This window comes from Copidosoma floridanum, unplaced genomic scaffold (assembly GCF_036245765.1).
Source record: "Copidosoma floridanum isolate Cflo_tuat_1 unplaced genomic scaffold, Cflo_Japanese_pri ptg000006l, whole genome shotgun sequence".
Lineage (NCBI taxonomy): Eukaryota > Metazoa > Arthropoda > Insecta > Hymenoptera > Encyrtidae > Copidosoma > Copidosoma floridanum.
In genome coordinates this window covers 23,577,413-23,603,939 of record NW_028321883.1, presented here as the reverse complement: position 1 = coordinate 23,603,939, position 26,527 = coordinate 23,577,413, and the positions used below count along the sequence as shown (strand labels likewise).

At 35.9% G+C, this 26,527-nt stretch overlaps 2 protein-coding genes across 3 annotated transcripts; both read left to right on the top strand.

Annotated features, from left to right (window-relative positions):
* Nucleotides 1-29: 29 nt before the first annotated feature.
* On the top strand, nt 30-5,033 carry LOC106640255 (RNA-binding protein 45). 2 transcript variants are annotated; one of them, XM_014354224.3, is made up of 6 exons: nt 30-718; nt 822-936; nt 1,563-2,383; nt 2,459-2,688; nt 2,759-2,887; nt 4,664-5,033. In XM_014354224.3, the coding sequence occupies exons 1-5, from the start codon at nt 484-486 to the stop codon at nt 2,870-2,872; spliced, it is 1,515 nt and encodes a 504-aa protein (XP_014209710.2). In that variant the 5' UTR covers nt 30-483; the 3' UTR covers nt 2,873-2,887; nt 4,664-5,033. The 2 variants fall into 2 exon arrangements, with proteins under 2 accessions (XP_014209710.2, XP_014209709.2); XM_014354223.2 differs by lacking the exon at nt 4,664-5,033 and adding an exon at nt 3,058-4,565.
* Nucleotides 5,034-6,259: 1,226 nt separating this feature from the next.
* per (period circadian regulator) lies at nt 6,260-25,765 on the top strand. The gene is made up of 17 exons (XM_089598347.1): nt 6,260-6,400; nt 6,824-6,948; nt 11,036-11,116; nt 13,058-13,329; nt 14,398-14,630; nt 16,391-16,589; nt 16,742-16,960; nt 18,149-18,333; nt 18,774-19,058; nt 20,193-20,345; nt 21,609-21,861; nt 21,975-22,584; nt 22,857-23,014; nt 23,411-23,706; nt 23,793-24,014; nt 24,105-24,415; nt 24,856-25,765. Exons 2-17 carry the CDS (start codon nt 6,854-6,856, stop codon nt 24,914-24,916), a joined length of 3,633 nt encoding a protein of 1,210 aa, XP_089454473.1. The 5' UTR covers nt 6,260-6,400; nt 6,824-6,853; the 3' UTR covers nt 24,917-25,765.
* Nucleotides 25,766-26,527: the final 762 nt, after the last annotated feature.

Sequence of the window (26,527 nt, the reverse complement as noted above, 5' to 3'; positions counted from 1 at the left end):
GTGTCTGCACTGCTGCTCTCAGTCAATGGTCGGTCAATGCTCATGCTTTGCTTGTTACAACAATACAACATAAGTATACTTATAAGTAACACTTAGTAAACAGGGAGGAAGGCTGCAAAACGGAGCAGCAGCAGCACTGACCGAAGACCGAACACATCAGATTTCATTACACTTATCTACATAATATCTACACCAGTTCGATAGTACCTACATACTTACCGGATCGCAAATATACATCGCAACACTCGCAACTATCGCGAGTTGCATGTAATAAGTATCGCGAGTAATTAAGTACAAGTTGTACTTACCTAGCGTAGTTTCGGGAGAGTAAACATAGCTGGTGTGTGTGTACCAGTGCGAGTAGTACTTATAGGGGTACTTGTAATACCTATTTACGTAGGAGGCTAGGAGGTTGGAGTTAATAAAAAAAAAAAAAGAGTAAGTAAACTTACGCCGAAAGTATCGTGAGCAGGGAGTTGCAAAATGGCCGACTACAACCGGGACCGCGACCGTGGGGATTATTATGGTGGCTCCACCACCAATGGTTCCGGGTACAATAACGATGTTCGCTCCAAGAACGATGACCCTCCAAACTCCAGACTCTTCGTCATCTGTCACAAGAGCTTCGAGGAGGAAAACCTGCGCAAGGCTTTTGAAAAATTTGGCAAAATTGAGGACATCTGGGTTGTCAAGGATCGTAGCACGGGTGAAAATAAAGGCATGTATATACCTTCATCGACAACCTTTTATTCATTTGCCTCATACTTTGTCGATACAACATACAAATACTTACGAGTTGTTACTGTTTCTATCTGTTCCAGGAGTCACCTACATCAAGTTCTCAAAGACTTCCGAAGCGGCTTTTGCTCTCGAGGAGATGAATGGCAAGTCACTTGGGAACATTGGCAGGCCGATAAAAGTCATGATTGCCTCCAAGTGAGTTATTTCATGTTACTTTCATTACCTATGAGTTTGTTATTTTAATTCAGAAAAATTTCAATCATGTACATATATATTATACATATACACAATTTCGTGTCTTTTGAGCCAAAGTTGACCTGTACTTTTCTTTTTATTTTATTTTTCTTTGGCAAGAAGGCTGATTTATGATTTGTATAAAAAAATCTATTTGTGTGCAAAAATTTTTTTCAACAATTCTTCAAGAAAAAAGTTGGAGCTATTGAATGCACTAATAAAATTTTTTTAACTAGTTTTATGGAAATTCTATACCTTTTCTGATCAAAATTATTAGTTGGATTCAGGTTATAATGATATTGGTCTGAATACCAACTCCAAACGTATATAAGCATTACTTATGTCCAAACATTGGCACCAACCCAGTGAAATTTGGGGTTTCAAAACCGAGAAAATAATATTTTAGTTTGGTATTTTTAACCCAGCCAGCTCTACAACGTTACATTAAAAATTCTGGGTTATTTAGTTTTTAAATATATTTTGAAAGATGTAAAGTTCAAAACTAGTTCAACCATCAAAAAAATATTATGCAAGCAAAATACCATTCATACGAAATGTTTATGATTTTTTTTTTTTTACCTTCCTAGTCGAGATCAAGGATCTGTAAGAGAAACTAATGAAGAGGAACGTTGGGTCAGATTATTCTGTGTCTTGCCAAAATCTATGACAGATTCAGACTTACAGGATGAATTTTCAAGGTATGGTCAGATTGAATATGCTACTGTTGTCAAGGATAGGGCAACAAACGAGTCCAAAGGCTTTGGCTATGTTAAATTCAGAAAGGTATCCAGTGCAGCAAGAGCTTTTGAAGAATGTGACCGGAAATTCAAAGCTGTTTTCGCTGAACCCAAAAAACCCAAAATACCTGATCACTCACAATCAGAACCGAAATTTGGTAATGGAGTGTCTATCAATTATGATAACCCAAACAATTCAAACTATTCCAACAGTTACAATAAAAATAGCATAGGATTGGAGATAGGAAGTAACTATCCCAATCCGGAAGGTTACACAAAACTCCAAGTCATTGCACATCCAGCATTAAATCAAGATCAACTTTGGAAATTGTTTGATGTCGTACCTGGCATGGATTATTGTCATCTCAAGGCAGATGCAAGGTACCGAATGCCACGGGGTCAAGCTACCGTTGTTTATACAAATCCAAGTGCAGCTGCTTATGCCAGAGAGAAGTTGCATGGCTTTGAATACCCTCTTGGTCACAGACTAATTGTTAAGCCAGATTTATCAGGAGCACCACAACCATCAAAGCCCATATTAAAACAAGGCATTCCCAATAACAACATAACTTCAGGAGGTGTCACTGCATCTAGAACAGACTTGGCACACCTTGCAGAAACTATTGCTCAAGCCACATCTCTGATACAAGCTGCTGGCTTAACAGCTCCATGTACGAATTACAATAACGGTCTCTCATTTATTTTTGACGTTTTTCTCTCTTTTAATAAAATCTATTCATTTATAGCTCTAGATCACTGTCCTAATAAGTTACCTCCCGTACAACCCATGGCCGATATAGATGCAGACGTTGCTAAGCGATGTTTCATTGTGTGTGGACCTCCAGTTCCTCCGATTTATGCCATGAGAGATGCATTTTCCAGATTTGGAAATTTAATTGACGTGTACATGCTTCCTGGAAAAAATTGTGGCTATGCCAAATTCGCTTCTGTTGATAGCGCCAATCGTGCTATTGAGGTATAATCATTTTTGAAAAATAATTTCAACATTTAGAAAGAAAAGTATGTAAATGATGCAAATTTCTTAGGTTCTTCATGGCCAAGAGATTTGTGGTTCTCGTCTGAAAGTCTTGGAGGCGGAAGAGCGAAATGCGGGTGACGATAGAAGGAAACGTTTGAGGATGGACGAGGATGAACGTTAATAATGAAAAAAACTTGTAAGTATAATTAACCACGATGCACAATTGAATGAATGAAGCTCAACATGTGATGGCCACCTTTTTTACTCAATTGTTATAATATTATTTTATACATTACAAAGTTTCGTTATAGTTAACATTATCTTGACTTCATGGGAGAAATAAAATATTTATATTTATCTTCGCAGACCGACTGGTAATACACAATGCAGGACGCCACGCCACGAATTGAGACAATTTATAAAGACACACTTGACCACATCGAGCCTGCAACAGAAGAAAACTACCACGACCATTCTTACTTTTAACTGTCGCTTACTTTCGTCATATTTTAACGTTTAACTGAAGTACTTGATTTTTTTTTTCATTGATTATCACAACACTTGACACCGGACATCACGGTAAACATTGATTTCAACATGTCTGTACTCTTTAATGCAACATACATTTCTGCACAATCATTGCGATTAGGCAAAAGAAAAAGTAGAAATCAGAACAAAAAAATTATAAGTTTTTAAACACCAATCGAGTAATTCTGGCAAAGTTATCGTATTTGCAATTATACAAACTATAAATCTCATCAATTACAGAAGCGTGAATCTTACCATTCTTGAAAAAGTATTTTGATAATTTTATAGAATCTGTAATTGTGTATGGTACATCAGTATGTGTACTTTTATAAATATACACATTAATCGTATATAATATATTCTATATAGCTACATTTGACTAATATCGTAGAGTTAGTCCTAGTTGTACTGTTAACTTCAAATCTTATATTTTTTATGATTCTTTCTAGCTATAGTTATTGTAGATTAGTGAATAATTGGCTGATAAATCTGAATGTCTTAATTACTAGACAGCTAAGTCTTCAAGCCTATTTTTAGTAATTAATTTTGGTAATTCGACGTAAGGTGGTATTGTACGTTATCAATATCAAAAGTGTGTTTTTTTTTTACTTGCTTAGTTTGTAGGAAAACTTTTGTTCAAAATAAATTGACTCAGAAATATCGGTGTTTTTACGTGTTATAGTCTACTAGGTATTCTCAACAAGCGTTTCTAAAAAAAACTTTGAAACATTTAAATACCTTTTAAATTAGCGAGTCAAGCGATTCTGGTAAATGAAATGATTGCTGATTCGCGTCGTCCACGGTTACCTAGCATCTTTAAAGGTCCAATAATGGTCGATAAACAATCAATGTGATCAATGCCATCTCTGTATACTTTTTTATTTGTATAGTTTGTTTACGTTTCGAATAACAAATTTAGAAAAAACGCATAAATAAACATACGAGTATGCATGTGAATTTTTCTTCTGTTCTCAAAAACGAGTACGATACATGCAAATTATTAGAAATTTGATGCAAATCTAAGAAACTGAAAATCTACATACAAAATGCTTTTGCATTTATAATTGTATATTTATTTGAAAGAGGAAACAAGTAGGAGTAAGAGAGAAAGAGGAAAAACAGTAAAAAAAAAAAACGCGAGCGCCATATAATTTTTCATACCCATCAAGACAGTAAGTAGAATAATAAAAGAATTTATTCTAAGCGACTGTAATGAGGGCTGTACACTTGCCCATTGATGACTGTAACAGTGACATTGGTGTCACCAAAATAATATACGCAACAGATACGGAATCAAATACAAACTATATACAAGCATATTCACTCAAGGGTTTATTTTTTTTACATCACTTATTTATATATATATCATACGAAGACGAGACTCCCATGATCCATACACATCCAGACTCCGTTCTCTTTAACATTGAATTTTTTTCATTTTCAGGAACAATGCATGGATATTTTGCCAATCGAATGTACCTGACAACTGTGATATTACATTAATATAGATATTATTATGTCTAACGCCATTTTGAAGGCCGTAAGAAATGGCTTTCCATTTTGTGAAACGTTCAATACAATTTTGTATTTTTTATACCTACAAAAAAAAAATAACATTATTTATATTGTCCTAGCAACTAATTTCATAATATTTGAAATTTTCAATTTCATGAATTTTATTTGTTTTTTCAAATAAATTTTTACAACCGCCATTGATAATATAAAGTCTAATTTTGTTCATTATTTAAATCGCAATCATCAAGAGTAAGTACTAGTTGAATTTTATTTTTACTTTTTGTGCAACAGAGGTACAGTAGGTGAACCTTTTCCGAAAACTCGACACCGATTGCTGGATCACACTTGGATCGATCCTACCGGTTTCACGCAAATGTGTATCGCGCTATTGTAACGATGTAAAAAAATTCCTATATTTATTAAAACCACGAAAATGTACCCCGTTTTTTATTTTCCAAAATCGATACAAAAATACAAATCATCGAGTAAACATACTCGAATCCAAATTTCATGATTGGCATTGTTACTCGCGCGACGGTGTCGGTCAAAGAAACCATCGGAAACACCGATTCCGGTTTCGTGGGCCGTTGTCGGCGATCGCACGTAACGGATCTATAGATCACTGGCAAAATGAAATACAACGTTTATCCAATGTATTAAAAAGAAGGAAAAAAACAACATTCGCAACGTCAATGGTCCGTCTGGGTGAGAGAAACCGATCCTCGAGCTGTTCAAAGGGAGTGATGTATAAATAATACACACACCGACTTATCGAAAGTCATAAACAATAAAAAAAATATCTAAAAAGAAAGAACAGGGCACACTTGGGTGTGGAAAAAATAGAAAGAGGGAAGCAATAACGGAGAGCCAAGCGAGACGAGGGAAGAGGCGGATCTGCCCGGAGGGGGGATAAACTCACGCGGACTGCCGCGTGATATTCATATCCGACGAGTCGTTTCCCAAGGATTCGCGCGCGCTCACAAGTAGATCTTTCCTTCAGTTGTGTGTGCCGTTTGATGATCAAGGGACGCGCTCGTTCCTCCTACCACACCACCACCACCCCTTTCGAGCGATATCTGGTCCGCTGGAGGCGCTGCCCGTTGCGTATGTACATATGTATTTGGAGAAGAAAGGAGCTTGCAAGCTCAGCTTTTGGCATTTAAATATATAACAAGGAAGGACGCCTGCGCGCACCGTTACCGCTTTAACCGCTATAGTACAACCACTGTAGGTCGGATTTCGAAGGGTGTTCCGAGCGCCAACCGGCTGGCTCATTCGACTTACAGCCAACGACGCGAGTGCGACGGTATTAATTTCGTTGCAATTAGCTTACCTGAGATTATTTTGCGGCCTATGGTCGATTGTGCGCGCGAACTTTTATCGCTCGATAAACGTGACACAGTTGCCGTTTGTCCAAAGTGACAAGCTCGAGAAAATACAGACCATATAATATATAAGTATATAATATCATGGTGACAAGTGCACTTTCAAACATTGGATAGTATACGTTCGACGAAAGCTCGTCACCGCCGTGCGGCGAAGATGAAAAGTCATTGGATTGCAACGTCGAACTATAGCATTGGTCCAAGCCACATCGCCTTGTTTTTGCAGATCACAACGGTGTCCGTTGATTATTAATAACTGATATTATATAGGAGAATCACAGGTAAATGGGTGTACGACGACTCTAATGATGTTACAAACGATTTTTCCCATCGCTCGCTCTCTCTTATTCCTAAGTACGTATGCGTGCATACCCGTTAATTTCGAATAAACGACAATTGCTAGTTAAACTGTTGATGAAGAAGCTTTATTTACATGTACTTACCGTAAATTTGATTATTACTATTTGATAATTTTCTTTTTAATTTTAAATATCTTAATGGAACGTGAATTTCTTCAATATTGTTTATCGAGCTCCGAGCTTGCGTAAATGGCAGCTTTTAATGAACCGAAGCCAGAGTATTTCCTCGGTTCCTCGATAATTTTTGTACCCGATATTTATAGGAATTTTAATAGTAATAAAAATAATAATAATGATATTAAAAATACCTAATGGACGGTTACTGTTGGTGGTGCGTAAAAAAAGTAGATACATACATTGACTGAGAAAGCGACAATGGAGCCCGCAAGTACCGAGGAGTCCAGGGAAAATGCCAAGATCTCGGATTCCGGCTACTCCAATTCGTGCAGTAACAGCCAGTCCCATGCGAGGTCGGTATTTTTTTAAAATTATTATTATCTGTGCATGTTGTATCAAGTGCGCTTTTCATCGCGAAAGGGGCTGATTACACACGTTATATTATGCACGAATGTATTAAACGTACGAAGAAAAGAACAGAGTAATATACGGATGCTTGCAATTTACGACGCATTAATTTTTTTTTTTTTTTTTTATTTAACAAGCAAAATTGCGTTCTTTAATACCGTGACAACAACGATAACACTTGATGACACTTGATGTATTAATTAAAACTATTTTGATTTTCACCCCATTTCAGTTTTTTTTCGATTGTTTTTCACTCTTCAAACGATTTCAGATATTGTTATTGCAGGGAATTTAGAAAAATCTTCAAAGCAATAAATTTTATGCCGTTATTTTTTAATAAAATATCTTCGTTTTCGAACGTTTTTCGTACGTTTTCTTACAAAGAATTTTGTTTCTAACATTTTTCCAAAATTAAGATATTTTCCAAGATCCCCACGATCTGACACCATTTGAAAGGAAAAAAAAAAAATAATTGAAAATTGATCAGTTTCAGTTCACTTACTTATTCAGTTGTTATTTACAGTTGAAAATATTTACGCCAGTAATATGGAATATTTTATGCATTAGATTTGTTTAGCTTATTAATTGTTGTAAAACTAGTTACAAAAACACATTAATCTTTTGTATCACACGGTTTAAATTTATACCCCTTACTAGTTTTATTTTCGATCAAAAAGTTGATTATTTAAAAAAAAATTTTTTTTTTCAAATACAAGCATGAATTCGGATAAAAGGTTTCAATGAACGTTGTTGCTCAGAGGATTGCTTTAATAATGAATTAGACATTAAATTATTTATAAGCGAAGTAGTTTTTTTTCAAACAGATTTTATGCTGTTTTTGCAGTCAGTGTACATATACTTACAATCGAGTAAGTTTACGCGTAATGTGATTTCCTTCAGCTGTACGCTTAATTGGCGAAAATGACCAAAGGGGTATCGAATCTACGAAACATACAGATATGCTGCCGCCATTGTTACTGTTTAGAGCCTCTGCGTGAAATTACACAATAAATTATAGTAATACTATCTGATGATGATACAATATCATTTAATAACTGTACAATCAATGCTCCGAAAAACCTTGGACTTGAGAAGAAAAAACGTGATTTTTCAAGTACATTTATATCAAGTTATATATATATAAAAAAAAAAAAATGTACTTCATACCTATTATCACGTTTGTACCGTAGGAAACTAATGAAAGCCAATAAGGTTATACAAGTACTCATCGATGTATTTTAACTCTGCTCTTGTGTAACTTCTATGCCATGAAGAACAAACAAATATAGGTGTATTAAAGCACACACGTTTAAAATAGAATTTTCATCTTATACAAACAGTATAGGCACACATGAACCGTTACATATTTAATTTAAATATATTTGAGCTACAAATGAAGCTGCAAACACATTAAAGTGACAAAGATATTCATATTCTAGTTGAGTTCAACTTACAGTAACCACCAACTTGTCAAGTTTCTCTAATTCTCTATAAAAGGAATAAAAATTGTTATACTAAATTTACTTATTCGTATCATTTTTTTTTTTAATTATTACTAAAAGTATAATTCCAAATGAATTTAAAAAAATGTCATACACTACACACCGTACAATATAAAAATGTGTGTCACTAAAAACTTTTCCTTTTTTTTCTTAATTACTTTTTAAACGCTATAGGTACTCACCATTAGGGTTTGCCGTGTGTTCCAGTAACGCTCTCCGACAACTTACCGACAACTTAAACATGACGCAAGATATCGTAAGACATAATTAAGTTGTCGGTAAGTTGTCGGAGAGCGTTACTGAAACACACCCTTGAATTATTGACTCTCAAAAAGATGAAAATTTCGAACAAATTCCGCGTGCCGATTGTTAAGGCTATATTTATAACGCAAGCCTCATATTCATAGCGCCGTACAATATTACGGTTAAATTCAGCTTTACTCCATTGTATGGACGTTTGCTCATGTAAAATAAAGGAAACGTGAAAATTGATAACAAGCGCGCATTGATCGTGTTGGGTGGGGGGCACGAGGCGTTACGATTGTGTGGATTTTCATTATATAAACCGAAGCGAGGGTTTGCAAAGACAATTGTACGTACAGGCTTTTGTAGGTGTACGTGTACGTTTGTATTCCAAGTGTATTTCAGTCCCTTTACAACCAAAGCTTGCCATGCACGCGACATTCATTTGATTCGTTTAATAATACTATCCGTTTATTCGCGACTCGTTACAATTTATGTGTACTTAACTGCGGTTGATGAGCATCTAATTTTATATGGAAATTGGATATAAATGAAACATTGTGCTCCATTAGTATCTTAATATGCGGATTTAGAAATGAAAAATTGCACGCAACAAAATTGATGCTCAATAAAATAATGCCTATACAATGAGATATTTTTCTGCAAAAAATTTTTTCCTACATTTTTCTATGTACGCTAAAAATAGTGAAAACAACTTTTTCGTACTGCAAGAGTTTTTGGTTTGATTAATCCCTAACTCAGGTTTTTTTGTTTATGAATATAATTGATCTAGTTGTCTTGAGAACACTTGAGGTGGCTCATACAAATCGTTTGAAAAATTATAAAGATTAATTACGAAACTATTAAAAAGTCGATATTTTCTTAATTAGTAAAAAAAAAAAAAAAAGTAACTGTCGGAGCGAGTGCTCATCTACATGTACTTATAATAATAATAATTAATACTAGTAGAAGAGATAGCAATAACTGTCAAATGTATCATTATATAATTATGTGCCAAAGTAACAATCTCGGAAAATATATGTCAAATAACCATTCCTAAAGTAATAATGATAACAGGAAACTACAAAAGATTTAAAATATTTGTTTTTTTCTTACGAGATGCACATATTGCGCCACTTGGGAGCTATCTGCAAATTTTCTTTGAATAAGTAGATAAATTTACAATAAACCAAAATTTCTTACGACATACTCCTTTTTTACATAAAATACATATTAGTTTACCATGACCGTCCGAAATTAATCGAAAAGTATTCAAACGGCAACACATTATCCAACGCATTAAACATAACTACCACCCGGTCAATCAACTATATCTATAAGACGAAATAAATATAATAAATTTAAACAAAATATTAGACTTGCTAGTATAATATGGGCTGTGTGATAGTAAGACACGCACGCACAATCATGAATTGGCCTGAGCTATACGTTAATCAAACTTTGGCCTTTTTTTATTATTTTTTATTTATTTTTTTTTATTAATTTGAACATGTTAATGCTGAAAAAAGCTCATTGACTCATTGTATCACGCTTCTCGTGCAAGTATACCTATAAACAGGTACATTCTGCCTATTTGTATAAATTGAGAATATACAACATGGTTGTATCATTACCTACTTTTAGGATAATTTGCGTTGTTATGGATGTTATGCATTATATATTTATGTATATAAAAATATTTGTGCGTCGAGGCGAGTAAGTTGGCTGGCGTTACATGTTTGTCGGTGACGAGACTCGGCTGGATTGTCTCCATAACCGAAATGTCTATTAGCGTCCTTTTTCGGTTAAACGCCACTGTCAAAGTATAATTATGGCTGTGCATCGAGTCGTCTAAGGGGATGCGTAAGACGGGCGGCTGTGCCGATTCTATAAATAGGCGAGCAAAACGATTGCACAATGCGGCACAATTAACAATCCAGAAAGGGGACACATTGCGTATATACATTTTTAATGGGAAACGCATGATACATCCCCCTTCCGTTTTCGGATCCTCAATTTGCAAAATAAGATTCATGTAACACAAGCCGCATCACCAACAACAATCATATCGATTACGATCGCACGAATCGATAATTACAATGTAGGTATTTCTGGTTGTGCTCTTCCGTATATGATTTTCTGCGCTTGGCAATGTTTTACATAAGAATTTATTTAAATGCGGGTGTCATGATCACATCGATGTTATGTATTAATTAACGATGAGTTTAGCGCACACACTAGTGCATCATAAAAATATACATGTTGCGTTATGTATTTGTTGTTTTAGTGGGAGTTCTGTGTCGAGAAACAGTAAGAGGTCGGCCAGCAGTGGATATAATGAAGGAAATCCGTCGACCATCGGATCCTCGTGAGTACTTTCACGTTGTCTGCATATTTTTAATACGAGCACATGTTTTAACACATAATTGTTATTATTATTATTATTATTTTTTTGGTCCCAGTTTTTATACAACCATTTTATTCACAAAATCATTTGTTTGAATGTTGCGCTGTAGTTAGATTTGTCACGGAGCGTTGTTTTTCAGAAATTCTAGAAAACAATACGGAAAAGTGTTCATTGCAAACATGATTTAAAAAAAAAAATAACAATACGATACCAATACCAATATATACTCTATACTCGCGATTAATTATTCCAAACGACCAGTAAAGCCTGTAACTGCAGTTATTATACACACCAAAGAGCTAAAAATAAATCCGTAGGGCGTTTTAGCCTTCCAGCTCACCGATCCGATTGCAGTGGGTGTAACGCAAAATTAGATGCCATCCAAAATTAACGTATCGAATGATAATAATGGGTCTATTTGGGTATAATATGGAAACAATAACACGAGAGAGTTGGATATCCTTTTATTTACCACTATGGAGTTTATTGTGTGTGTGTGTGTGTGTACCAAAGTACATACTTGACTGAGCGTGGATGAGCAACTGTTGTCATGACTATTTTTTAGTTCGGTGTATTCATGTCCGAAAATAATTGAAAACTTTGCCATGTGATGATACAATTTGGATTTTGGGCCCGCGTCAAGCGTCCCGAAAACGATTTGACGGGCATTGTATGATTCCTTTTTTTTTTTTTTTTTTTTTTTTCTCGTCCCGTGTAATTTTTGCAAACGTGAACTATACCTACTTAGTATCAATTTGTTGACTGGGATAAACATGCATTATACGAGCTTTGCGCGCCAATAGTGTCGGGCCTCACGTGGCCGTTCACGAGTTTGCAGCTATATATCCAGCAATGCCGATGCTATTTATAAAACTAAGCTGCCGAAGAGCACAGAATGATATGGCATATCGGAGCCAGAGGGACATATGAAGCAACAAAATGCACGCATTACCATACTCGCACTTACTCTCATACTTTGTCTTCTCAGCTCTTGTGGTACATGAAATATAAAACGCCTCCATAATGGCAAGCGCCAAACTATACTTGCTTCTATATGTTTATATACGTTACGGTAAGTGTTCGATTTACCTGTTTTCCAAGAAAACGTTTTATCCGCTAGTAACATTTCCACGAGAAGTGCTTGTACACGAAAAATGCTTCCTTGTCCCATTGTCACTTTTTGGTAACTCAAACGTGACATAAGGTTTTTCCAAGTTATATCGGTATACGTGACGAGATCGATTTTCTGAATCCAGCAAAATTCTCGTTGCACAAGCCATTGTCGAGTCGTTTACTCAATGTCGAGGGCTAATTGAATTTATAATTAGTTTTGCCAAAGCGCGCTGTTACGACTTTTATTTGCAAAACCACGTGCCACTCGGTGGACGGACGTGTGGTTTATTATCTAGTTGTTCCAATTTACGATCGATTTCGCGTGAACTTCGATCGATTAGTTTGTTTTGCGGCTGTATCATCCAAATTTTATAATACATTAAACAATACGGGCACTTTTTAAAAAATAATTCAAGCTTTTTTACCTTGAAGTGCTGGCAATCAACGATTATGACAGATATTCAATGTATACGCGAGCGTTTAATTTTCAAACACTTGGATTTAAAGGTAATACATAAACTACTAAGAACTGCTCGTATAGTAATATTCAGTAAAAAGGCCACATTAACGATTATTATGTTCCCAACACACCTATACTTATATGGTACACGTAAAGTTTAGACAAGTAACTTTATTACTATATGTACATATATACCTACTAACCAATATAAACTCGAAGCACTGAGTAGAAATATACTAGAGATATGGAAAAACAAAAAAAAAAAAAAAAAAAAGAAGATGTACCCATTTTGTAACACGGAAGCACTGTAGGTGCAAACTATCTTTCAGCTCGGAGACATTGCCGAAGCCGATCACAAAGCGCAAGGATAAGAGCTACAAAAAGAAAAAATCAAAGAACGAGTCGTGCGTGACGCAGGTACCCACAGTAGAGACCGCCACGACCAACAACACCAGCATCGGCAATGTAAAACCGGTACAGGTCGCATCGATAAATAACGCCTCCGTTGGTCCGGGGCCCGAGTCGAGCTCGCCCCAAACCGCCACCGAGCCCAACTTTTCCTGCAAGTCCTCGCTCGTTCTCCACGACCGGAAAACTACAGGTTGGTAAATTTGTGCTGTAGTTCAGAGAGTTCATACGGATAACTTATTGAGTGTCGTTACATGAGCAGTTCCTCGAAAAATATCCACCGAGAGAGTAACCAATATACATAAAAGCTAAAAAAAATAAAAAGAACGAGAGAGTGTACGAGAAAACGAGTTTATATAATTTTCCATCGGGTTCGAGTACACACGCAACGCACTCATCTTTACATAAATAAACTCGCGCAAAATGCGTATACGTAACACTACATATAAAGAGATCAATTAACGAAACAAACGAAATGAATGGATTTCCATGCAGATATGAGCGTAACTAGAAATTATTGTTATTATCATCGTACTGGGCTTGATGGACATTCGTATTGGTTACTACGATTGTGCCTCGTTTGTTTATTAAGGAATAAATATATATATATTATATACGCTTGTAGTCTCGACATCAGCCATTACGATAATTTGACCATTTTTTCGTTAGCTTTGTTTATTTTTGTCTGAAAAATTGCCGTTTTCATTTATTGCCTAAAGCCTATACGTGCCCATACGTATTCCTACCCACGTAGACATAGTAAAACATAGTAAAACGTATTTATGCGTGAACGTCTATTAATTATAAAAATTAATTATAAAATAAATAAAAAACGAGTGGAGGATCTAATCCTAAGGTAAAGATTTATACAAATTTTGATTTTTTTATTGTCAACTGTAGAATATTTCACGTAGAAAATTCGAGCTTCGTAGATACGAGAAAGAGAAAAATTACCTATAGTAATTAATGGACGTTTCCCGACCCGATGGTTGGGTGTGAGCATATATGTGTTTAACGAGATAAATATTTGCAAGAAAGTAACAAAGGAGATAAAAAGTATGTTGGGATCGAGAAAAATAAAAGTTTGTGCACAGAGAAAGACTCGACAGTTGTAGGCTTACTAAGACGAGCAAAAAAAGTCACCGGACCTTTTAATATTTGTAGTAAAAAAAAAAAAAAAAAAAAAAAAAAAAAAAAAAAAAAAAAAAAAAAGAAAATCCATGCTTAGTGAAATAAAAATTTTTGTTGGTGAACACCCAAGAAGAAGTAGCCGTTGTAGAGTTGGTCGACGCGACAGATCCAGGAGTGCACAACGACAACAACAGCTTGACCTGCGCTGCCAAAGCAGCGGAGTTTGACTCCTCGAAAGCTAACGCGATCGACGGGATCACAGCCTTTTCACAGCCGTGCAGCGTTAGTATTATTACCCGTGCCAAACGGCGCAATAAACCGTTCAATTACGAGACAATTACATGTGGAAAGAAAAAAAGAAATGTATTTTCACATTTTGTTTTTCATACGTACATAAATATATTGCCTTTTTTTTTTTAATCTACGGTTGAGCATATTTTATAATAAACACAATAAATGGGAGGGATTTAAAAAGTAAATGTCACAGCCACGTTTCTCCACCACTTTGTATTTACAGTTTTTTTTTTTTTTTTTTATCATTATTTATTTTTGTACTCGAAAACGTGGTTCAGTTAGTAAGGTGGTTGGCTATAGCGAGTACACGAATTGTGTAAAAATTACTCTTAAAAAGATTTGCAAAAATTCGGAGAAGTGTGGGCCTTGTCGGAAAGACTCAGAGATACAACGACATGCGGGAAATTTGAAAGGTGTGGAAGATAACCCATTGACCTCATTACTTTTCTTATGTATACTCATGTACAAACAAATAAACAATGACATTTATTTATTCACATTCGCACAATGTATATATATATATACACACCCGTTGATTGCACATACGACATAATCTCAAGCTATTTTACTTTTTCAACACGTACAAGGGTGTTTTACCTACGAATTCTAATATAAAGTCTGTAATATTTGTAATTTGTTTCACGTTTTATTACTTTATTTCCTTATTCTTCTTTTTTCGTCATGAAAAAAAAAAAAGTTGAGTGCAAATGGGAAAAACAATGCATGAAGACACATGCGTACGCCAATATTGTATGTGCGACGTAATCGGGATTTACAAATAGTGTACAGATCAGATTTATATTTTATAATAATATAACACTACTTTTGATGTGAGTCGTTGAGATTTTTGAAATATGCCACACTTTGTTGGAATAAAGTGCTTCTTGTAAAGCAATTAATTTATTGAGGAGAAACACCACATTGGGGACCAAAAGCTGCAAATTTTTTAGAAAACCAAGCTTGGTTCAGTCAAGCTCTATGGCAGATTTTTTAAAATTTCAATCCATCACGTTACAAGAGTAAGTTTATTGGGTTACTTGAGAAATTTTAAGTCGTACACAAAACGATGTGATAAAATCAACTCATTGAGAAATTATCTAATGAATGTCAAAATCAAATCAATTGCAGCAATTCATTTTTTGAAACCTCGGTACAGCATACGTACTTACGTCGAAAACATGTACCTGAAATGTGGCCTGAATGTATTTTTTCGAGAACTTTTCTAACTTGCTCTGTAAAAATGTTGTGTCTTGAAAATTGAGAGAAATAAACTGTGAGAACTCAATGTTTTAGTGAGTATCGTTTTTGTCCACCCGTTGAAAAACTTACAATTTTCATTGTTCACAAAAATGTTAAACTCGTACGGGATGAATAACAAAAATTTTCCGCTCCCTTTTGTCGCTGAATTCCAGAACCTGTGAGTCACAAGTCACTCACATTCTTTATGAATAAGTGAGCCCTTAACTCCGTGTTGTGTTCGACGGACAACAACAACAATCGATACAAAACCGCCGTTGATGAAAAATTGGTGCAATCTTTGTTACACAGAGTAATAAATTCGTCGTTGTACTTTATTTTTATTTTGTTTTGATGATTTGCAAATCAATAGAATCATTGTAGTTGAAAAAAAAAAAAAAAAAAAAAAAAAAACAGTTTACTAAAAACTATTGTGGCAAAAATTAATTTAATCTCAAAAGAATAAAGACAGTATATTTATATAAGTATAAGGAAAAAAAGAGTTACCGCTTGTAAAGATCTGACCAAAAAAACGCCAAAAAGGCTAATAAAAAAAATAAATGAATAAAAAAAATTGTTTATTTTTTACGTAGGAGGAATACTATGCGGTGATATCGATGCTCGATGGTTTAGTGTTGTACGCGACGTCGTCGTTACACGCGTCCCTTGGATATCCAAGAGACTCGTGGACCGGCAAGTTATTTACAGACTTTTTGGATGCCAAAGACAAGGATATCGTAGCCAATAAAATAGCCAACGAAATAGCTGTTTCTCGAGATTGCCGATCAACAGGTAATCATGTAGGAACAATTACTTGAAAATTTCTTAGTATCATACATTGCGTAGTTCAGTTGTGTTTTACTGTTTTTTTTTTTTAATAACTAAATACTTTTCCATTATTTATTTATTTATTTTTTTATTTTTTTTTCACGAAAACTTTATAGACGTAGGATGTCGGAAGGAAATTACTTTCTGTCGTTTACGCAAGTACAGTGCGAGCCTAGTGTGCGACACACCGAGCCAACAGCAGCAGAGCCCTGACGAGTATATGCCGTACAGGATAAATTTCCTTTTCCAGAATTTTCAAGGCGACAAATCATCCAGTTTTCAGAACCAAGTTATGCTGCTCGCTTTTTTCAAACCCATTCATTCGGCCTACAAAGGTATGATTACTCTCTTTTTTCCATTTTGTTGTACATACAAATGTATTTTTTATTTATTTTTTTTTTAATTTTTCAATTTAAAAAATCTTTTAAAAATCGGTTGGTACGTAAAATTCAGAGTTTGCTTGAACAATCTATCGTGGACTTTGATTCCCTTAAAGTTACCACATGGAGATTTTCTAAGGCCGAGACATTATTTTTTTTTAAATGACAGTTAACAATGAGAATTAAACCTGTGTTTATTTGTGTTGTGTGAATCGGAGCTGTCCGATCGACGAGTTCCTTTTCTCGAGCTTTTAACTACGATGATTTTTTTTTGTATTGTCTTTCGTATCTCCAAGATTTCTTTCAACACTTGAATAAAATACAACCGGCTTTATACGAGTGTTTTTAAGAGAATCAAATTGTACCATATTGACGTTACAAAAATGAAAATTCTCATTCATGATTAGACAGTTTGCAGTAAAGTAAGCATTACCTTCCGTGCTTAATTAGGATTACAAAAGTTTAATCTTTAAATTAATGCAACCAGAATCAGATAACTTTTGGGACAGGTAAGTATTAATATTCCCAATTCGTATTTCTTGGCGCTTTAGTCGAGATCGAGTTTCGTTTCAAATACTTATAAGTATGATTATGTATAAAGTATCGCGTGTGATGTTTAAACTTCAATCTGTCTGAAATGTGGAAAATTTCATCAAGTTTTTAGTTATTGACGAAGAAACAAATGGATTTTACCTTTGTCTCGTTATTTCTAAATAATCTTTCTTTTTTATGTAGCCATATGTCTCGTATCTGTCTTGTACAACAATTATTATTTTTGTCAACTTTTAATAAAACTGTATGATTTTACTCAAATTGGCTTTCAAATAAGCTAGTAAGAACTACCACGTTATGTTTTTTATATTTTATAGAACTCAAAGTTGTTGTTAAAGCACACGTCGAAGAATATTATAAAATTAAAAAATTTCGTTTGTCCTTTAGTGTTTTTTCATGACAAATATTAACTTTTTTTTTTTATGTTTATTTTAATTTTTAATAGTGCAGTTTACCAAGAATAATATTCGAAAAACGAGTAATACTCACCCGATTCTTATAAAAACTTGAGAAAATGAAGGATACGATCGACAGCGATTTAAAAGCAAAAATAATAATTAGCAATCATAAATATAATGTCATTATCCATAGCTCCAGAAGAAACAATATTATCTACGGTATTTACGACGCGCCACACCGTAAATTGCCGTCTATCATACGTCGATCCCGATGTCGTACAATATTTGGGGTATCTACCGCAAGATATGATCGATCGTTCGCTGTTTGACTTCTACTATCCCGAGGATTTGCCGCTCATCAAAGACATCTACGAGACAGTGAGCATGAGACCTTTTCTGGTCAACTTGCGGCAAATGTGTTCTCTTCCTCAAACTTTTTTTCCAATTCTTTTTTCGCGATTTTTACTATACGTTATGGTTTCTCAGAGTCAAAGTAATCAAAAGAAAACGTATTTCATTCTTTAATTTAAAAAAAAACAACATTACGTCACTATGTCTGTGCAAAAAAAAAAAAAAAAAAGAAAAAAACATGCCCCCGATAATGTATTCAATCTTAATTATATATTCTCATGGTAAAGACAAACAATCAAAAACTTTACGAACGTGATCTACAAAGTGAAATTTATGCAACTCTAGAGACAACATTAGACCTCTGAAATGTTGTATCCCATGCCACGTATGACAGAATGACTGATAACATGTTTTTGATTGTGAAAAAATGACTACACATTGGATTTTTTTCAAATGTTGCGTCGTAGGTGGTCAACCTGGAAAACACCTCGTATAGGTCGAAGCCTTACAGATTCGTAGCGCAAAACGGTGACATTGTCGTCCTGGAAACGAAATGGTCGACTTTCGTCAATCCTTGGAAAAAAAACCTAGAATTTATCGTAGGTCAACACCGAGTACTCAGAGGACCAGCCGATCCCGATGTCTTCCGATCGCCGGCTGCTCGTGAGAGCCACTCTTTCGCCAATATTAGCGAGGAAGTGCTCAAGGAAGCTAAAATTATCCAGGAAGAAATCATGGCACTTCTCAATCGGGTAATTAACCAATACCCTGATGTAGTTATGTATTACCAGTGTCGTAAAATGACATTGGTGAATCATAATAAGCCCATATCGATGAAAGCAAATAATTTTTTTTAGCAAAAGTTGAAGTAAGGAGAACATTACATTGATATTATTGCTCAGTTATATGTTGCACGCAATGCTTAATTATTCAAAATTCAGTCTTTCTGACGTAACGTAACAATTACATAATTATATAACACAAAGCAACACATGTATGTTATATTAAGCAAAAAATTATGCAATCGAAAGATTATCACTAGATATTTTTTTAGTAAATTGATTTACTAGTTGCTCAATTAGTTCGAATAAAGATATTTTATTTCCTATAGATAATACTTGGAAATTGATTTAGAAATTGTCTAGAGATATTTAGAGACTCTTGTAAAATTATGTACACGACTTATTATTTCAAACTTTATTAAATTTAACGTTTCGTTTTTATCTGGTTGCTAGAAAAAAAAAACAGCATCTTAATTTCTGGAAATCATAGTATGAGGTACTGTAATTTTAACTCCGACAATGTCTTGAGATCGCAAATAAATTACAAAATAAAATTTAGATTGTAAATTAGTCCTCCTTGTTTCTCTCTTATTTAGTCACATAAAAATATAGTTCATTTAAAAACAACTGTAACCACCTGTGATGTCCAAACTCACGAGTCTCGAAAAATCAGATCTTACAACAGAAATTAAACTCGGAAGGTTTATAACATACTAGACGAAATAATTTCTTTTTCCAGGCCATCAGATTATTCAATCCAATTAACAGAATTTCCTTGCTGGCTCTCGCGTGATGATGATAATAAATAATAGTTATTATAGATCTAATAATATAACAATAATGATAACAGATCTAAAGATTCTGTTTGTTACTTTGCAGCATAATACGAGACCTTTTATTATTATCATGTACGTATGAAGTAATAACCACGTTTATCTTAGCCAAATAGCCAGCAGATTTAAGATTTTCGTAGAGAGAGAGAGAGAGAGAGAGAGAGATAAGCGTATATAGATCTCGCACTTGTCGATCCCTATTCCCGAAGCATTTTCGTGTATGTATACAACGGGCATTTTTTCCGTTTTCTTCGCCGCTCGTCCGCTCCAGGGCATTGAGAGGAGATCCTCGTGTGCGGTTGCAGATTGTGATTTGCTCGCCAAAAAAAACGAGCTCGCCTCTTTTGTGGAGAATGTCCTACTGGAAATCAAAAGTCTGGCTCCCGGCAAAGACCACATGGCAGTCGACGAGAGGAGCTTTTGGGTGACTATTACATCATATTATTAAAACATTAATACGTTTACGCATGTATTTTGTACATACCCATTAATTCATGTAGTTATAAATACATCATATTCAATTCAAGAATAACCATCACCATAAACAAGGAGACTATAGATTTTAACTTGTACCAACGTATGAATTTTCAATTTTTTTTTTTCTAAATTTTTTTTTTAAGTACATCCATGTATATTTCAAATTCCAATTATGATTGCGTAAAATTTTTTGAAGATCCATACGAAGTCGCTCAATCACGCTTGATCTCCTTTCATGCCATTTATTATGTATATTTTTTATATCTTTGTACTTGAATCACCTGATATTTTGAGCCATTGGAAGAATTTATTGACCCATGCACAACATTTGAAATTTACGCGTACATTTTTAAGAGCCATTTATTTTTTTAATTATTTTTCAATTTCAAGGATTCTCAGTTTCTAGGTGCAAGGGCAATAATATATAGTTTAAGTAATGGCCATAAGCGAGGTAGGTGATTAACGAAGAGTGTTACTAACACTTGTACCTACACATATAGATTATTACTGTACTTTTTTTTTCTATTTTAAATTAAGTAACACGCAAATTGAAGCTTGAAGAGAAAGAGGTATAGTGCTTTAATTTTTATTTTGAAAAATGGTACATGAATTTATCAGTTGAAAAAGGTACTAAGAAACTTAGAAACGGAAACGTATTTGCTTCCATTTTTAAGATTTCATTCATTCTATTGTACGTTTAAATACTACACAGGTAAGAAAAATAAACAGTTGGTTCAAAATAAAGAAACAATTGTTATGACTATTTTGATAATTAAAAACAGTATAGTATTATTGCGCCAACTAATTATTCAATTATGTTGAAGCTTCTGTGTTATATTACAGATGATGAATATATATATACATGAGTAGGGTCTTACATAAAAAAACGTATTAGACTTTCACCACTAGTTAAACCTCAGAAACAAATATACTATATATGCTACCTTTTTTTCTCTCTGGTCGAGATATGCCACTTAATACGCATTATCATGTGAAAAAGAGACTTCCACTTTTGCATATTGTGAGGAGGAAATAAACAACGTTACAGAAAATAAGGAATGTGATTGGTTGATTGAGTATAATCATCACGATTGAAAATAAGGAAAGAAAAAAAAAAAAAAAAAAAATAGCTTCAAAAGTGGTGGTCCGTAAATGTTAACTGTAATGGTGGGGGATATTCTTAAAGGGATCGCATAATCCCGTGTTACAGGAGCACGACAGCGTCATGCTCGGCGAGATATCGCCCCATCACGAGTACCTCGACAGCAAATCCTCAACGGAGACGCCACCAAGCTACAATCAGCTCAATTACCTCGACAACATAAAGCGGTTCTTCAGCAGCAACCTCGACATAAGCGTGAACAAGAAGCCGTACGGCAGTGACGAGGAGAACGTCCACTCGAGCGCTAACAGCAGCGACGAACTCCAAGCCTCGACAAAAAACGACGGCAACTCCATGTCCGGTATTTTCTTTATTTAATAACGCGTTGTCAACAACAACAACAACAACAACAACAACAACAACAACAACAACAACAACAACAATGATAATAATTCTTCGACTCGCGTGCACCAGCTGGCGAGCCCAAGGGCAGCTCGTCGACGAACGGCAGCGGTAACAGCAGCAGCGAGTTGAACAACCGGCAAAGCTTCGACAGCCGGGGCGAGACGAGCAACGCGACCAGTCGCTCGACCAACCTCGAGCCGGCCCCGGTGCGCAACACGGCCCCTACGGTTGCCGGCCAATTCAAGCTGCCCATTCTCACCGAGTCGCTGCTCAACCGGCACAACGAGGACATGGAGAAGCTCATGATGCAGTTGCACCGCGAGAAAAAAAAAAACGACAAGCGCAGCAAGAGCTCCATCAACGAGCAGAAGGCCAAACAGCAGCAACAACCGCAACCGCAACTGTTGGCCGCCGCTGTTGCGAAGGGTGAGGTAGCGCCCCGCAACAAGTCCACGAATCAGCTGAAGCGCGTCGCCTGCCAAAACTGGGAGGCGCAGAATGGACGTGGTTACAAGCAATCCAGGCACGAGGGACCCTTGCAACCGATCCAACAGCAAGTCGCTGTCGGCAGTAACGACAAAGGCCAGGCACCTCGCGCGGATCTTTGGCAGACTATGACAAGCACGGCGATGCCGGTCGCCGCCACCTCCGTCGCCCAACACCGTTACCCGGCCAACAAGTAATCCATGTTCATTTTTTTTTTGGTCTTTTCAATCATACATGCCTATATACACATGTATGACATTCACAGCACATAACGCTCAATCACCTTTTTAATGTACGTTTAACCAACCACCCTCGCCGCTACTGTTACTTCCTTATTTAATGTTGTTTCGATGTTTATATATATATACATGTGTGCTGATGAACCGCAATTAAATCTGAAAGGATATATATATATATGTAGGTATATATTCATAATAACGAGCTTACTTTGGTTACTCGTTCCAGCGCGTTTACCCAGGCCATGGATCGATACCCCACGTTCCCGCAAATGGTCCCCGTTTGCTACGTGCCCGCACCAATGCCGTGGGAGAACCCTTTTCTAATTTCTTTGCCGAAGGAGCACCCCGGGCCGCCGAAACCCATAAGCCAGCCTGCCCCCTACTGTGCGTAAAATTTTTACCATTTTATCGCATTTTATACATTATGTGTATACTTATATAATGCATATATATTATGTGTATGTTGTCATTTTTTCGTACAAATTTATCACACAGTATAATATCATACTTGATGGTGTTTGCGAGTTTTATATATACGTAAGTGTACGCCACGGGGTAGCCACTTTTAGCCGTGGGGAGTTAAAAATATAATTCAATTTGTGACACATGTGACGTATACATAACGGACATTCAATCGTACTCGCAAACGCTTTATTTTGTTCCCTATACGTTGGTCGCAATAAATAATGTCATAATTAAGCACCTCATGATTGAAGGTACAATGGGGGATAAGGATGTCCTCGCAGTTTATAAATAGTTGTACTAACGAGGTGGGTTTAGGTTTTCTTCCAATGCCATATGTGACGACGCCGTTGCAGAGCGTCATGTACCCACCGATGATGGGAGTTCCCCCAATGTGCAATCCGTTCGTCGCTAACGAAACGACACCCACAGCCGCGTTCTCCGGGACCCTTGTCAATCCGATGGCCCAACAGATCCAACCCGCTTTATCGTTACCCACGGCCATGCCGGCGCCGATGCCAACCCCGTTTGACCTCAAACGGCCCTCCAGTCGCGAGACCAGCGTCAAGGCCGAGCCCGGGAGTACCATGGCCATGTCCGACTCATCGAAAAAGGTACGTTTTGGCGAGTACTAAAGAAAAAAGAAAAAAAAAAAAAGGGAGGTTTTTTTTTTAATTAAAAATTTTTAAAAAAATTTCAGATGGTTTTTCCGTGCGGCGTGGTTTCGCATAGCAGCGAGGGCGGCTGCTTCAGCGTCACCGACGAGTGCACGACGGCCAACACCACCAAAGACCATTCAATCCTCCCGGAGGACAAGGCCGGCTGCTCGAAACACTCGTCGAGCTTGTTCAGCAGCTCCCTCAACATAAGCTACTGCAGCGACAGCAACACGTACCAGCAAAACACTGCCTCCTCGGTCGAGGTATGTGCTCGAGTAAAGAAAGAGAGGGGAAAAAAAAAAAAAAAAAAGAAAAGTATAATGTATGTAATTTTTTTTCTTCTTCCTTTCAAGAGCAAAGAGAGCCAGCCCAAGCAGGCGCAGAGTCGCAAGGAGTTCCGAGTGATGCGCAAAGAGCCGCCCTGGATGGAGGGCATCAAGATGACGCCCGAGCTTATGTACGAGTACCAGTTGACGCCCAAGTCCCTCGAGGAGGTGCTGAAAACCGATCTCGACTTCTTGAACCGCTCGAAGCAGCCGAGCATGGTCAACGACCAGCTCAAACAACTCCTCCTCGATCTCGATGTCGAGGGCTTCACCTCAAAGTTGATACTCGAAGAAACGGGCGCGAGCGATTCCAGCAACAGCAGCGACTTGTCTCAGAGGTACTTATTACCAAATTATTATTTTTTAGGTAAGGAAGCTCACACGTTTCGCAATGTTGGACTGTCTATAGATGGCTGCATTAATTTTTTCACATGTATATATTATGTCGATAAATAACAAAAGCTGTAGGTGTGTTCAATTGCAAAGAAAATCATCAAAATTTTGTTCAAGTGTCGCAGTTAAGGGGAAAAAAATTTATCAGCCTTCACGTTTGAAATGTAAATAAATAGTTTTGTAAAAGAATCCGGATTCTTCGAAATTTTCAATCGCCACAAGTATTCAGTTTCCACGTGTAAGTTGGAATTTTTTAAAAACATTGCAGCAACAAACTTCGACGAAACAGCGTGAATATGTCTCGATTAAGTGGAACTGCACGTATATATTTGTTACATCCGCCTGAAGGGTTGTCATCGAATAAGTATCATCACTTTTTTTTTAGGTCAGAAGCTACAAATGAGCAAAATACTCAGTCTGGTGCACAAATCTCCGGGTCATGTTAGCACCCAAAGCCAAGAAACCAGACGACCACAACCACGTTAACGCGGCTTCCAAAGATTATCATGACAGTTATTACAAGTGCAATCGTACAAACAATACATACATTGTATTTGCTTGAAGCGCGCGCGTAAACGGCTACTTCGACTTCTTATTTTTATTATTTCTAACTGGATCAACAAAAGCAATGCTATACCAGTTATTGTAGATATTATTTTTTAAACACTTGTAACATTGATGGAAGCGTAACGCAATGGGCATGACTCGTGTGTTTTCAGCGTAGCAAGAACACGTGTGAACAGGTCCGCTACGAGCTATCACGAGTTATGCCCATTGGGAAAGAATATCGATTTTTTTCAAGCTCGGTACTTGATTACAGAGAGTAAGAATATATTGTTTTTCGGCTTTAGGTTCAACCTGACTCGAAGACTCATCGACCAGTATTATTTGATCAATTATCATTTATTGTTAAGAAAATTTATTAATTTAATTAATTATTTAGTTGTTTGTTTTTTCCACCCGTATTTAATACAAATGTTTATTTTTGTCTCAACAATCATTAATCTTATTTTACGGTACAATTTATTGTTTTTGTGAGTTTCGTGATGAAATCAACTGTGCTCAATGATAAAGTTGAAATTAAATCTGAACATCGTGACAAAAAAGTTACAATTGAGAATATTACCTGTTTCGCGGGTAAATCATATGCGGATCGCTTATCATGCAATTATTGTTATACTAATTAGTATAATGAAGTTTTTATGGAGAGTCAAAATTAGTGTAACTGCATCCTATGGAATTATTTACATTGTACACTGTATACAGTTACATACAAATAAAACAAGTGTTTTAGAATACGCATACACACTGTCAAGTGTTCAATGACATAGTAATTTATTGATTTTTGTGAAATACGATTAATAGTACGACGAAAACTGGTGGTTTTTGAAAGCATAGTGATGAAAAAAAAGGGTTAATTCTACAAAAGTGTCGATCTTTTTATTTACAGTTCGAGTAGAATGGGTGCTTGGTGAGACGGGGATTAATCCTGGTCATGAGAAGGTGATCTTATGACAAAATAGTGAATATCATAATATGTGATTATCAAGCCAGACTAAGTTTCGAAAATATGCGTGATCCGGATTAAGCATGCCACAAGTGCGAAATCATCATTTTTAGTTGTCAAGACTTACTTTAACAGAGAAAAAGAAAACCATATAATATTATAAACGAATGAACAATGTTTAGTGATCGTATATTTTAAGATTTGCCTTAATGACCCATATGATTCGAGTTCTCATTACATCCAAACAAAAATCGATCGAGTGAATCAGCGTGACAGTAGGTTTTTATTGAAAACGCATAGAGACTATGAGATGATACACGATTAACGAGAATAGAATCAGCCTTGTTGTAAAAAAAAAAAAAAAAAAACCGAAAAGTGATAAATCTACAAAAATAGGTATGTGATTTTATTTTTGTTGTATTACAAGTATATAGGCATGCGACGCCTCCCCCCAATCTTCAATTGAAAGAGACCACTTTTTTCTTCTAAGATTAATTAAGTTAACGAAGAAGGTTCATCTAATAGTAATGATGAGAATGACAAAATGAAA